The sequence below is a fragment of the Solea solea genome, chromosome 15 (genome assembly GCF_958295425.1).
Source record: "Solea solea chromosome 15, fSolSol10.1, whole genome shotgun sequence".
Lineage (NCBI taxonomy): Eukaryota > Metazoa > Chordata > Actinopteri > Pleuronectiformes > Soleidae > Solea > Solea solea.
In genome coordinates, this window is record NC_081148.1 from 5,296,906 (window position 1) to 5,312,015 (window position 15,110).

General features: G+C 40.8%; 1 protein-coding gene across 1 annotated transcript; it reads right to left on the reverse strand.

Annotated features, from left to right (window-relative positions):
* Positions 1 to 9,827: 9,827 nt before the first annotated feature.
* On the reverse strand, positions 9,828 to 15,105 carry cbr1 (carbonyl reductase 1). Its single transcript, XM_058651828.1, has 7 exons — positions 14,983 to 15,105; positions 14,317 to 14,431; positions 13,058 to 13,227; positions 12,385 to 12,492; positions 10,648 to 10,856; positions 10,504 to 10,557; positions 9,828 to 10,082 (listed from the first exon to the last, which is right to left on the reverse strand). The coding sequence occupies exons 2-7, from the start codon at positions 14,427 to 14,429 to the stop codon at positions 9,909 to 9,911; spliced, it is 828 nt and encodes a 275-aa protein (XP_058507811.1). The 5' UTR covers positions 14,430 to 14,431; positions 14,983 to 15,105; the 3' UTR covers positions 9,828 to 9,908.
* Positions 15,106 to 15,110: the final 5 nt, after the last annotated feature.

Genomic DNA, 15,110 nt, shown 5'->3' on the forward strand with positions numbered 1-15,110 from the left:
CATGACTTCACCACCAGCTCAGTCAGCACATATTGTCTGACTGGGGTGCTGGATGATGACATTGTCAAGTATGTGAGTGGACTTCTGTGGACCGACCTGCAGACATTGAAGATATGACTCTGGCCTCAGGCCTAAGTCATGCTGTCTGTATTCTGTGCCAGTAGAGAGTCTCTACTCATTCCCACATGCTCACTGGTTCCATAAAATAAGTGTCAGTCAAGATGCTGCAAGTATGAATCTGGCATAAACCTAGCCACAAGAGGTAAAAGCACTATCACCTTGATACAAACTTCTTTAATGATGTAAATAAGTAACTTCATTTTGGTTCAGAAATCTGAGCTTGCATGTATCAGTGGTTTGCAGAGACATACATTCTAGGCCCCCTTTAGACCTGTACTCTGTGATCAGATAGTGATCGGATTGTGCTTCACCACAGATAGACGTGATAGGTGCATCTATGGAAAGTGTCGCTGGTTCTCATCCATCCGGAGCGCTCGAAGTAAACGTTTGTAAACAAGTTTGTGTCCGGCCACGGATAATGTCGTGAAACCACACATAATGGCGGTTTCTTCTCTGCACACGTTTCTTCGCGTCCATCCCATCATCGAGGTAAACTTGTGTTTACATACAGTGCACTGCAATCACGCCACTGTGTGAACGCAGTATAATAGCTTCCACACTTCTTGGAAGACAAGATTGTGAAGTGTTTCTATGAGAATTTGTGGCCATACAATCTGGAGAGCACTTATGATGTCAGGTTGGACCAGAAGGCCAGACGAGAAGGCCTGGCTCGCAATCTCTGTTCCCATTCATCCTAAAGGTGCTCCATGGGCTCTGTGCAGGTCAGTCGAGTTCTTCCACACCAAACTCCATTCAAACCATGTCTTTGTAGTCCTTGCTTTGTGCACCGCAGCACAAGCATGTTGGAATAGAAAGGAAATACAAAGAATCTAAAGGCATTGACAAACATCTCACAGACAGCAGAGACGTGACAGACATAACATCAAGATAAAACAAGATAAAAATGCTCCAGATGTCACTAATTTAGGGCACAAAATACCAACAAAAACACTAAACAAACACTGGAAGAAATACGATAAGTAAAAGATAAATAGGTCGCATAAAATAGATGATTCTGTGTGTTGATGGATAGCAGCATAAACAGGGAGGTAAGTGCAAGTTGTGAAATTACCTTTTTTTTGATTCTGCTGATTATTTCCAACATAATATGTGATCGTTCACTCAGTGTCAGTAAACAAGTTGTCCTTGAGGTATCACCATTATTTCCTCCATTTCCTCCGGGAAAGGAAAAGAAACCCATGTACACCATAGCCTGGCAGATACTTACACACATACTCCAGTGCACTCTACTTTCTTTATATAATGCATGTCAGAGGAAGCTTTTTACCCAAATTTATCTTTTATTATTATTATTCAACACCACCATCACCCCATCATCTCCACACACACACACACACACACACACACACCATCCATCCCTGTTCTTTCTCTTTTTAAAACATGATTATTCCATGTGGCAGAGGAGCACAGTCTTTATTCTTTCGCTGACAATTACTTTTCATCTATTTTGACACGTGACAATTCTTTTGTTGCACTCGTCCTTGACGCCTCTCCTCCTGGCGTAAACTCGCTTCTGTCAAAACACGAGCTTCTTTCAGAACCAAACACCGACCAGAAATAAATAAGTAAGTGAGGTCTGATTATTTGAACAAGTCAACGCAGTTTTCAGGTGTGAGCGCCTCAGAGCCGGGCACACCACAGTAGACGGGAGTCTTTTTCACCTCGTTCACTTTATTGAAAACAGTTTTCCCTCCTGTGTCATCGCTTTATTGAAAAGAATCAAAAGCTGGGAAATTATCGGCACAAGTCAAACTTCAAAATGTCATAATAAAGTTATTAGTTACAGAAGTTTTTTGACACCTTTGAGACATTGTTTAGCAGGTAGTGTATTTGTCCTATTATGTCAAATGTTTTTCCTTCTATTTTGCTGTATCATGAACCTTCCTCTCCATGGAATAACAGAGAGAGGAGAGGTAACATCAGGTATAAGAACAATTAACATTCATATTATACACGTATAATACAGTATATATATAGGTACAACACATCCCCTTTTAGCTCTGTTGTGGTCTCCACTTTCTCCTGAGACAAATATCGGGTCCTTGTTGACCAAATAAATAGTGAGGCGTTCACCGTATGTGGAAACCACACCGAGGACAGTGAGAGTGAACCAATATTTGACAGCTGCAGCCTGGAACGACTAAAGAAAAGAAGATGTGTTTCAAGAGCATGCACAGCTGTACAATAATTCTCCGTGGATTCGTTCTAAAGACTATTTCACACCCATATCGGTTCTCATTATAGATATATTGATTATACTTCAGCAGCTTACTAATTAATTAAATTCATTTAGTAATTCCACTCACGTGTATATATCATTTCTACCACTTTATCCTCCACATGGGGCCGTGGGGGGCTACATATACAGTATATAGACCACTAGATTAAATTCTATTGTCTATTTTATGTCCTGAGCTTGTTTTCTTGGTTGCATCTCTACAAAGACTCGATTCAATCAACTGCCACTTTATGAGGTACATCTGTTCAGTAGATTTTTAACACAAATACGTAACTAGCTCATCGCATTGCAGCAGCTCAATGCATTTAGATGATGAATTTCAAAACAAGCATCAGAATGGGGAAGAAAATTGGTTTAAACGATGCTGAATGAGTCATGGTTGTTGGTCTGTGTGTGTTGGGATTGTCTCTGTGCTCATACATCCTTACACTACACTAACTATTGTTCTCATTTATTCCAGGTGTTATGGTGTCAGTGCTTGTGGGGGACAGAAATGATAAAACAAAAACGTATGGATAAATCATATTTTGTGATTATAGTGGTTACAGTGCAAAATGTAAAGAAATGTAAAGGAAAAGTCAGCTATATTTCTTTATTCAACCTCCGTGTCCTCCCCCACATTGTTCATATGTCAAGTTTCAAGTAACTTAACTGTAGAAATGTTGAGAAAAGTAAAAAGTTTATTCAGCTCAGCCTTCACTAATGATATCTGTAATTTCCCATTGCAAATTGAACTCAAAGAAATAATAAATGTTCTAAACCACTAGCCAACATTTCCCCCACATTTCTTTTATTTGGGAATAATTGAAAGTACATAATAATACTAAGATAATTACATTATGTTGCATTAAACACATGCATCCATGCTGATAAAGCTAAAATAAAAAAAATAAGATAAACACATTGTTATTTGTGTATGACTGCTGTCCTAGCAACATCATCACGTATTGTACATTGATAAAGTTTTATGCAGTCGACAGCTTGGGCGCACAATAAACTTCATGTAAATGACTTCCTTTGTCCACTAGGTGGGGGTATTTTTCTGCAACTTCAAACCCTGTTCAAACAACTTGGCCCTGTACATTGAAGAGCATATCCCCTGCTGATGTTGTAATGTTGTGGCTCTCTCTTGCTCCCTCTTGTGTGTTTCAGAAGACACTCTGCTCTGTCTGATGTCAGCACAGTGTCCTCTCCATGACAAAGCAGGAAAATAAGGCGCTGCTCCTATAAAGATATGTCTGTGGAGTGGACACACATACAGCCCGCCTGGAGAGCTGACAGATGATTTTGGTTCAGCATTCCCTCCCTGTAGCAGCCACTGACTTTGATGTCGTGTTTATGTCCCTGTGAGAGAGACAGAGAGTGCACATTTGTCAGAGAGGAGAAAGGCAGGAAATGGCACAAAAAGCAGGATTTTTTTTTTTTTCCCCCTCTGTCTTACATTTCATGGCCTTGGATTTCTATTTCTGACGTATAAGCCTGACATTTAATCTGACATTTAATCACTAACCCTTAGCCTCAACCTGACATGAATTAAATTCAAACATGGACCCAACAATCCATATCCTATGAATAAAACCAGAAATCTTTCTGTACGTCTGTCTGTCAGTCTGGACTTTGAGGTTTTTTTTGTTTTTTTTTAAACAACCTTCAGAGTTGATGCCGCATTTACGTCACATTTAGAGTCCATCGGGACTACAGTATATTTTTGTTTTCACAGTAATCACCGTATCACATTATCAATCACAGTGGCCGTGTCTTGTTTGGGGGACTGGCAACACTACAAGTATGATCCCAAACCAGGCCTTCGGGAAGGCGGGGCAAGGAGTTGTCAATCATGGCTACTGATGCTCAAACCTGTTCCTGGACAGTATGGACTGTCTGTCCTTCAGAGAGAACATGAGGTAACAGCAGCTCTCTCTTCCTCTTCCCCATGTTTATGACCAAATCATTTGAAAATCAACCTGAATTTGTGCATCTTTTGTGCAGTCTCACCATTAGATGTCACTAATTCCTACTCACTGGACCTTTAAACTGCATATCTGTTAAAGCGACACAGTGTCGGATTTCAACCCCTTCAGTAATGTCTCACAAGATCATTTGGCAGTACATCGACTTACAACAGGGTGAATGTCAGTGCTGCCGAAGCCTGAGCAGGTCTGCACCACCTGCATTGGCACTATCGAACATCTGGTTTCAGGTTTGTGCCACAAAAAGAACTCCAAAATTCCACTTTATGACAAACGTCACAGCTCATAGAACAACTCTGCTCTTGTTTTCCCATAACCACACATTTTAAAGCCTGTCTGACATCATCCGTTTCATTCATGGTATTTGTCCTATTTTGGTAACCGTAAAATATGAAGCCAACCCTCTGATCACAATGGGTGATTGCTCGCTCCAGTTCCAGAAGCTCCCGGTCTTCACATCCTAGGCTGAAGCTCTCATGCTCCATCTAACCTTTGAACATACATTTCCAATGCATGATAACAAATTTGACAATGACGCCATGTTTGTTGGCTCTCCCATACTCTAGTTAGAATTAGCTATGTTATTGTCACTTCCCATAATTAAAAGAAGGTATCTTTGTGTGTATTAAACCAGCAGAATGCCCCTTCGAATCCTCCTGAATCAGATATTATATCGATAATAAGGTTATCTTTTGTCATTGTTCTTCCTCTCTGTGTGTCCAACAGAAGGTAGTGTTGTCAAAGATCTTGTGTTGAACAGTGAGGACTATAAGAAATGATGTGATGATGATGAGGAGGGACCTTTCATGAGAAGCATCTGCAAAAGAGCTGAAGAGTTATGTACAGTAGGGCTTTACTCCCATCTAGTGGTGAAGAGCGCAAACTGCACCGAGAGGGAACGGCATTGAAGCAAAGACAACATGCCTGAGGCGATGCTGCTTCATTAATACACACTAATATGGAAGTTTCACTTGTAAACCATGGAGGAGATAAATCCCTGAAGATAAATAAGTAAAGCAGTGTTACTGATAAACCTGACAGCAGTCACATGAGAGTAAAGAGGAGGACGATAAACAGCCTCAAAACATTTTTCACACCTCATTTCAAATATATTTCACTGGCACAGACGAATGGGATATTTAAAGAGGGAGTGGCCAACATATTTTTGTCAGATCAATTATTTCATACAAAACATTCAGCGTAGATAGATCGGGCAACTTCTATTTCTCTCTATCTAGCCTTTAGGAAATGAACCAAACTGCTCGTGCTGCTAACAACTATATAAAGCACCCACAGTGGACCAAAGGGCTGTAAGAAAAATAATACATTAAATAGAGAATAAAATCCCACACAAGGCAATAAAACACATATTAAAAACAACAACAAAAAAAAAACAGCCACAAAAAAATGACTTGTATGGGAGGTAGGGGAGCGACACGGCCTTTAAATGATTTAAAAACAAACAAAATCGTTTCAAAATGGATCCTAAAATGTATGGGCAGCCAGTGGAGTGAGGGAAATGTGCTTGTATGTTTGTGTGTTAGTTAAAAGATGGCGGCAGTGTTTGGCACCATCTGAACACGGGCAACGGAGGACACACTAACCCCCACATAGAGCGCAGTAATCCAGCCAAGAGGTGACAAAGGCATGGACGGGCAGATGGTATGGAGAGGAGGGAGGCTGAGGAGGAACGGAGAATCTGAACCCAATGTGGAAATGGATGGGGAGCCAATGAAGTGGTTTCAGGACGGGCGTGATGTGTTGTCAGGATGGGGTTCTAGTGACGATACGAGCTGTTCTGCGAGTTCTGAACCAGTCGAAGTTAATGGAGGGATTTATGAGGTAAACATTTAGGAGCACATTACATTAGTCGAGACGTGACGTGACAAGAGCATTGACCAGGATGGCTGTGGTATGTGAAGGAGAGGTTTCTATCGAGGATGACACCCAGACTCTTGACCTGAGGGGACGGGAGAACAGTGGAGTATTCGATTGATAGAGATAAATTGGAAAGTGTGGATTTGGAACTGATTTTGGAACCGTTTCATCCCTTTTATTGGCATTAAGTTTGGGAAAGTTGTGGGAAAACCAGATATTAATTTCTTGTAAACAGTTGAGGAGGTAGGAGGAGGAGGGTAGAGGTGTGCTGGGCTTGGAGGAGAGGTAGACCTGGGTGTCATCTGTGTAGCAGAGGACACTATATTGCCAAGAGGGAGGAGGTAGATGATAAAACAAAGGCGTCCCAGGACAGAGCCCTGAGGCACACCACTGCTGACAGTTTTCTGGGGAGAGTGGATCAGGACAGAGAGCCTCCATCCCTAAACATTAGTATTCAACTGCCTGGACATGAAACCCAACAATCAGTTGTTTTTATAGTGATTCTGCTACTACAGCTTGAAAGCAATAGTTCAGGGCTTTTGAAGAGTGCTTGTAGTGACAGAGCGCACTGATGTCACTCAGCATGCTGGACACCGTCCACAAACTGTCAACTATCAATGTAAGTGTGTTACCACCCCAGGGTTGTTCATCTATCTGTCTCTCTGGTTGTGTTCAGATTACCAGTCAGTCACGTTGTTCAATTCAAATCAAATGAGATTAATTACAGATGATATTGGGTGCTTCACAAGTGTCTTGCATGTGAAATGTCCAAGAAATAAAAGAAAAAAAAGACCTCTGATGTGAACATTGTTATTAAAGTGGGAGATATGTGAGATGTGGATGGTAGGATGTCTTTTATTGCTCCCCGAAAGTGGAAGGTACAGAATCACAGCACATTTGTGTGTGAGATTTAGCTCTAGACTGTCGAGTTCAGAGGATGACACGCTTCTGTTGAGGGTGATGAATGAAATGCTCAGCCCATGCACTCATGTTGCATGGCCACATGGCAGATACTGATCTCGGACCGTACCGAAGTGACACAGATCTGATTTGAAATGGGGATTGGATTTCTGTGTCCGCACGCAGACCTGCAAAAATCCAAACTGAAAAAAGAAATCAAATATGGGTCACTTCCGCCTGGTAATCTGAACATAGCCTTAGGCTGGGCATAGCTGACCTAAATTCAGCTCTCTTGACAAACTCCTCACACACTGATTACCACCTCCTCGCTCACTCCAGCCGAGCCGTCCTCCCCCGTCTTTGCGAGTTCAGATAAACATCTCAGTCAAATATGTCTTGTTGGGTTTTAAAGCCTTCATCCTGAACCACTTGTGTCTCACAGATCAGTCACCTGCCTCATCCAACCTTGTCCCTTGTTAGAGCAAAACTATGCAGGATTTCTACCCTAATTTAACAGCTTCAGAGTCATTGTTATGGTCTTGTTGCAGGGAGACTGGAGGTCTGTCTCCACTCCACTTACTGTCTGTTAAAGGCGGAAAACCAGCCTTTAAGATCAGGACCCCGAGCACTCAGAAATAGGAGGTCTTGCAAAGTCTTGCGTCTCTGGAGAAACATGAATTGCTTCATGGCACCACACACACACACACACACACACACACACACACAAACCCTAGCCAGGTACCGACTATAAGATCAGGGCAGAGATAATGTTATTTTAGATGTTCATCATGCCAGAGCCAGCAAAGAAATAACGAAAACTGTTGTTGGAGGAAGCGAGGAAGAGGGGGACCAAGTGATGGGGCCACACACGAGTAAACACCAGTAAATACTATCTTTTCCCAAACGCAAAGAACTGAAAAACACAGAAGCATGAAGCATGCCGTTGGGGGGGAGTGTCAGCTGTGAGTTTTCAGATAAAGCGGTAAACAAAGGATGGTGTAAAATATCTACTCGGAAACTGTAGGGGGAGCTCCGTAGAGAAAAAGGCAAAAAAAAAAAACGACTTGCAAAGTTTAGCTTTAACCACTGAGAGGCACTCACCTGCAAACTCCAACACCCTGATGCACCTGTTTGCTGCCTTCCCTCAACATGCAATACATTTGTAAACCTTCATCTGCTTCTCATGTCTCTTTTCCTTTTGTATAAAACCAAAGAGAATGAGATTGAAAGAAAAATTATGGAGTTTTTTTAGTATCTCTTTCTTATCTCCTTCTGTCTGAACGTGATGCACACAGTCATGGAAAACAGGATCACATCGAAGTCATCTGACTGAAACACAAATCTAGTTGTAAATATCATTACAACTTAAAAGTGGTTTAGTTTGTCCATTTAAAAACGTGGTGGTGGTTCGACATGACATGTTTCCACAGAGCACACATTAAGGTACCCTAACACCTACCCTGCACTCATTCTACACTTAGATCCCATCTAGTGGAGTTCTTTCCAAGACTACTTGTGTGTAGCTTGGATAAAAGTGTCTCTAAGTCTCTAAGACTGCACAGAAGTGTGCAGTGTAAAATGATGCAAATAACCTCTGAAATACAAATGATCCTAATGCAGAAATAACGTTTACAGCTGAAGTTCTTGTTCAGGTAAATTACAATCAGCCGTCGATCAAAGCAAATGTCTTATCTCGCGCCACACGTGGGGCAGTGTTGTGTCGATTACTGCCGTATCGCTTGTTGTTTCAGCTTCTGGGGGAATTCCTCACCACAGGATCAATAAAGTAATTACAGTGTTCATGCAGCAATTACTGCCGATGATGACCACGGTCAGTATGATCGTCAGTCGGCATGTGATGGGGTTTCCTCTGTCAGACAGCAGGGATTAGAGGATTGTCATCTCTGGTCATCTCTCTCTCTCTCTCTCTGGCAGCATGTGTGGATTTGTTTTATCTACACCGTAATCAGGGCTTAAGTCGTGTCTGACAGGACTACAACTCCCACACTCGCACACATGGAATATAAAACAGCCTCACACAGTCTGCTGTGTTCAGTGGGGCCACACGGTGTCGTGGTGGCTAGCATTGTTGCCTTGCAGCAAATAGACCAGGGTGCGCGACCTGCTGGTCCTTTGGAATTTGCATGTTCTCTTTTGGAGGTTTTTTTTTCAGGTTCTCCAGTTTCATCCCACGGTCCAAACACATGCAGAGGTTAATTGCATGCTCTAAATTGATCATAGGAGTGGTTGTTCATCTCAGGTGTGTGTGTGTGTATTTATTTAGGACACATTATAAGCCAATGCACCAATAATCAACTAACATTTTACACAATTTTCTTAAACTAGGTGACAAATAAATCAACTATGAAAACAATTAGTTCCAGCCCTTATTTCGGTGTAATTCTATTCAGTATTTTTTGACATCTCATTAACTTTAACCTGTATGTGAACGAGCATTAGTCATTTTAATTTGAACGTTTGAATTTATGTGATGTAATGACTAAATGAAAAGGCATTTTGTAGACCAAGAAAACACATTTATTTTCATCCCATGGTTCATCCTTTTAAGGCAAATCATTACATATCTTATACAAAACAGTTAGTTTTTCTAAAGGCAAGGAGAAATGCAGAACAGAATAGAATTATTAAACCTGTCAGAAAGACATACAGTACATGGACCAAGTACCACTCAAGTTGCCTGATGGTTGTGACATTTTTTAATGCTTTACATATTTATTGCATGGAAGCCAAATGTGTGGAAAGTTGTACTTTTATCTGTTCTACCAGGGCTGAACCTCTTTTTCTGACACAAACTTCCCATGAGGTTCCGTGGCTCCAGGCGGCAGCAGCGCCAGGTAAACTGGAGTCATGGCGCCCTCGTCTGGAGACTTGGAGGCTTTGGAACCGGCCATGTCAGTGCGCACCCATCCTGGACAGCAGGCATTCAGCAAGATCTGTAGAAATGTTAACAATCCATATGTAAGTCTTGATGAGAGGGCCTTCATTTATACTGTTATGTGTGACATATTCACTATAAAATAACTGTACCTGGCATATCATAATTAAAAACTAGAGGTCGACTGAAGAAACTTTTCTCTTCAGAAATCAGTGCAGCCAATTTTCTAACTTTGGGCAATTTTCTTTTTTGCACAATCTGATAAAATCTAAGTTTAATAATAAATGATACACACAATTGCCTTACAACAACAACATACTTTTACTACTATAGTAATCATCTTATTTACAAATAATTAACAAAATGGACAGCCTGATTAATGCAAACAATACACCTACCTATATTAAAACCCCAATTTATTTTACTTTATTTTAGTTATTCATCTTATTAATATATAAATGATATATTTCAGTGATTACCCCGTCATTTGGTCTCTCCCTGGACAGACGACGAGCCAGGATCATGGACAGGGTCTAAAAACAGAGACAAACAGGGGACACTCATGTATAATACATCTTTTTTTTGATGAAAGATTCAAAGCGTGCAGACTGAGCGGATCATACCGTCAGGCCTGTCTTGGACACGCCGTAAGCCGCCTCCGGCCAGCCACCCTGTTTGTGCTCGTTCTTCTTGGTCAGGTCCACAAACTGCTGCATGAGACCCATCAGCTCCTCCTCTGTGATGTCGTCGCTGCGGAGACGCTGCTGCAGTGCTGCGCTGCACTGGTTTAAAGTGCGGGAGCCGACGAAGCTGGAGACGTTCACCACGCGGCCTGAAATAGACACAGTGGTGTTGTTGTAGCCTCTCTCTCTCTCTCTCTCTCTCTTTTGAACTTATTAGTGAGGCCATATTTTAAGGGTTTATGTGAGAAATGTATTATATTAAGGTGTTTGCAATAAACAAATTACACAAGAACAGTTTAAATAGTCAAATTAAACTAATACTACAAGGATTTTATCGAAATTCAACACTAAATCGTACAATGACTACTGCAGTCTCAAAATTATTCAACCCTGTGGTTTTGGGATTCTCTTCTGCGGAACAATGAAACAAAAGGACTATAGATCAGCGGTATGTCTGGAGGAGGAAGAATGAAGCATACGCAGCTCCACAGCTCTGAGCTCTGCTTTGCTTCCTCTGACACTGGAAAATGCCACGGAGTCTGTGAGGAGGCTGAAGCTTGGGTGTCACTGGACCTTCCAACAGGACAATGATCCCAAATATACCTCAAAGTCCACCAAGGCTTGGTTTCAGAAGTCCTGGAAGATATTGGAGTGGCCATCACAGTTGAAACCGTTGAAAAAGGTGGTTGCAGCATGTAAACCCAATAATATTAGTGAACTGGAGGCCTTTGCCCTTGAGGAATGGCCTAAGATTCCTCAGTAACACTGCCAGAAGCGGGTGTCTGTCTCTGCATCATGTTTGCAGCGGGTGCTCAACTAAGTACTAAAGATGCTTAACATGAAGGGGCTGAACAATTGTGTCATTTTGAGATTGCAGTAGTCACATTAAACGTGAAACCACTTGTAATATTAGTCGTGTTGAGCCATTTAAACTGTTATTGTTTGATTTGTTTATTGCAAACAGCTGCTAGTACATTTTTGCCAATGAACCTAATTTCCAGTGGGGGTTGAAACATTTTGATTGCAAAAATCCAAATATTACAAAAATGCCCTGACCACAGAGGGTCTGCAGTGAAGACCGAAATACAGATGGCTGAAAGTGGAGAGGATGTTGAAGACAGATAAGTTAGTTAGTGTAGATAATTGTCTCCTGGACAAAACAATAAGATAAGCTAACACTGAGGTATCACCCCCCCCCCCCAAAAAAGAGAAACTTTCAATGGGGGGGCGTGATTGAGCCATATTGCCATACCTGCATTTGAAACCAAAAAAATATCAAATTCCAATGCCTTGTGTTAACAATAACATTTACTTACAAAACTACATTTTTGTCCTCTCAATACATTAGAGGTTACAGATTAGAGATACTAAATATTTAAAGATTTAAATATGCATCCTGTGTGTATATAGAGCATATTTGCATTTTCTTTTAACTGTTTGTTATTTTAAAACTGTGTGAAATATCTGCACTGAAAAGGAAAAGCTCTCCAAATCTCGTTGTACACAGTATAATGACAACAAAGCGCATTCTATTCTATTCTATTCTATCTCTCTCAATAGGCAAATCTGGAACATTCAATAGCTCAGACAAGTTGATGGGTGTGTATGACTGTGCATGAACACAGTGTAATATCAGGTATTCTTATTTCCACTTTGCCCACTTGCTGTACACCATACCTCCTGCTTTGATGATGGGCATGAAGTGAGTCAACATGTCTCTGGTGGCGAAGACGTTTGTCTTGAGGGTCACCTCCGCCTGGACGTCAAACGGAGCCGTGTCTGCCACTGAGGACAGATGCAGAGAGAGGGACATCTGGTTTACAGAAACTTAAAAGCAGCTTGGTTGAAGTATTTTCTCAAACCCAAATAATGCAAATAAATAATGAACTGCACTCGGAGAACGTACCAATCATTTTAAGCAAACCATTTGTCTGAAATCCAGCCCTGTGTCTGAGACACTTTTGACTTTTCACTTTTCTGGCTCACCAAAGTTATTATAGAGCTAAATCCTTTTTAATTTACTTTAATAGTTTGGCTAATTCATACAGAATTATTTTCTCTCTATTCAAAGTCAAATGTTTTATGGGGAAAAAAGTGTATTTGTGATTGCAGGAAACACATGTTTAGTTAATAATTAAAGGGAACAATGTGAAAGTTCAGGCAGCTTTTCTATTACTATAACTTGAACCACTGAGCCATTCCACTCAAGACCAGGACAAGACCAAGACCATTGCACTAACCACTATTAAAAGTGCTTGAAGTGGTCGTCAGGACTAGATAAGCACTGTGTAAATATGTGGTATATATCTAATAAACAGTGTATTAATGGAGGGTGTCAGTGTAATCCTACCTTTGAACGCTATCCCAGCATTATTGACGAGGACATCCACACCTCCGTACTTGTCTTTAAAGAAAGCTGCAGCGGTGGTGATGCTGTTCAGGTCGTTGATGTCCAGCTGATGAAACATGGGCTTCAGTTCCTCTGAGTTCAGAGACTTCACTGCTTCCTGACCGCGGCCCCTGCAATGACAGCAACATGATCACATTTCATTTAGTCTTTTTTTTTGAATGATAATTAATAAATACAACGTTAATCTGAACCAAAGAGCTCACAGTCTTCTTTTAGAGTTAGTATTAATTCCCTTAGCTTCAATAAAAGAGCCAGTAATTCAGTGCAAAGTTTATTTCTGAACTTTGATTGGTCATAGCGTGTTTAAGCAGGGGGATGAGATGATGGAGCCCGCCCCGGGGCACAGTCATGGAAGACTGCACTTATTATTATGACTTTTTATCAGTTCATCCAGGGGCCACCTGACTCGTTAGACCCCCTTTGGCAGTGCTGTAGCATGAAATTAAAAATATTTATGGAAATGAGAAAGTGAATCTGTCACACAACAATCTTTCCAACATCAGTTAATGAAATTAAAGACTCTTTGGTCTGTGCTACGCTCTTAATTTACCCACTGGCTTTTTTAATCAAAAGATCAGAGCTCAATTTTTAACGTTTTTGTGATAATCCGAGTGGTGGAACTTGTAGTTAATAAGGCACGCAGACAATAATCACTCTGTAACTGTTTTTTTTCTCCCCCCCCCCGCCTAAAAAATGATGGAAAAAAGTGACACACACAAGAGGAAAAATACAATAAACATCAATTAACATCAACACAATAAGCGGCTTAAAACAAGAAGATGATGGCAAATAAAGTCAAGTAAATATGAGTAAAAAAACTGAAGACGGCATCTCAGAAAAGCAAAAACTATATATATATATATATATATATATATATATATATATATATATATATATATATATATACATACATACATATATATGTATATATATAAAAAAACAACTATGAGGAAAAACAAAACACTAAAATGAGGTTGAAGAAATACCCATGACATAAAAAAAAGTATAAGAAAGACGACAAAACATTAAGACGTAATGTAAGTAAAAAATAGCCCAGATTAGGAGAGAAACCCAGATTAGGGTGATGATCTTGAGATCAGGGTCAAAGTTTTTAAAGTTGAATGAAAACAGTGTAATGATGATGATGATGATGACACAGCAGACAGTGTGCTGAGGTGTGGTACAGGTGAGATACCTACACGTCTCTGGCAGTGATGTAAACATCTCCTTGGAACTCCTTGCAGAGCGCTCGGACAATGGCCAGACCAATGCCCTTATTACTGCCCGTTACCACGGCAACCTTGGTGGACATACCTGCATACAGAGTGACATCTGTGTAAGCTTTATACAGTGTGTGTGTGTGTGTGTGCGTGTTGCCGAGATAAGATTTGCTGAGTCATGGTGACAATATAGAAAAAGACAAAAGTGGACATGAAAATAGCATAATATATGCAGCTCAGAATACAACATATTTACATTTTAATCTTTAAAGCGCAAATTTACTTGTAATAAAATATTCTAAAAACAAGGATAAAACGTAGGCGCTCGTGCCATCAGGTCAGAACTGTGGTGACTAATGACATCCAGACTTGTCGCGAGCTGTTCAGAAATCCGGTTTTTCGGGTCAGAGACAAACAATTTAACCATGAGCTTGGATTAGTGCAGCATATGTAATGCAAACATGGAATTTTTTTAAAGTGAATACAATTACATGTCAAAGTTCTAAATGAAAGAGTCAGGACTTTTCCCCTCGTTTTCTGTTACATAACGCAGGTGCACAGAAAAACTACCGGTTTTCATTAGCAACCTGGAGCTAACTGAGCAACTAGTTAACTGTTGGTTAGTTGACGGAGTCTTCTGCTTACTGTGAGCTGGTGTGGACCTGGTGAAGGCGCGGAGAGACGAAGCGGCAGGAGCAGTGAGTGTGTGTGTGTGTGTGAGGAGGAGGAGGAGGAGGGAGCTGGATTTATGCTGCTGGAGAGGACTTCTGCGC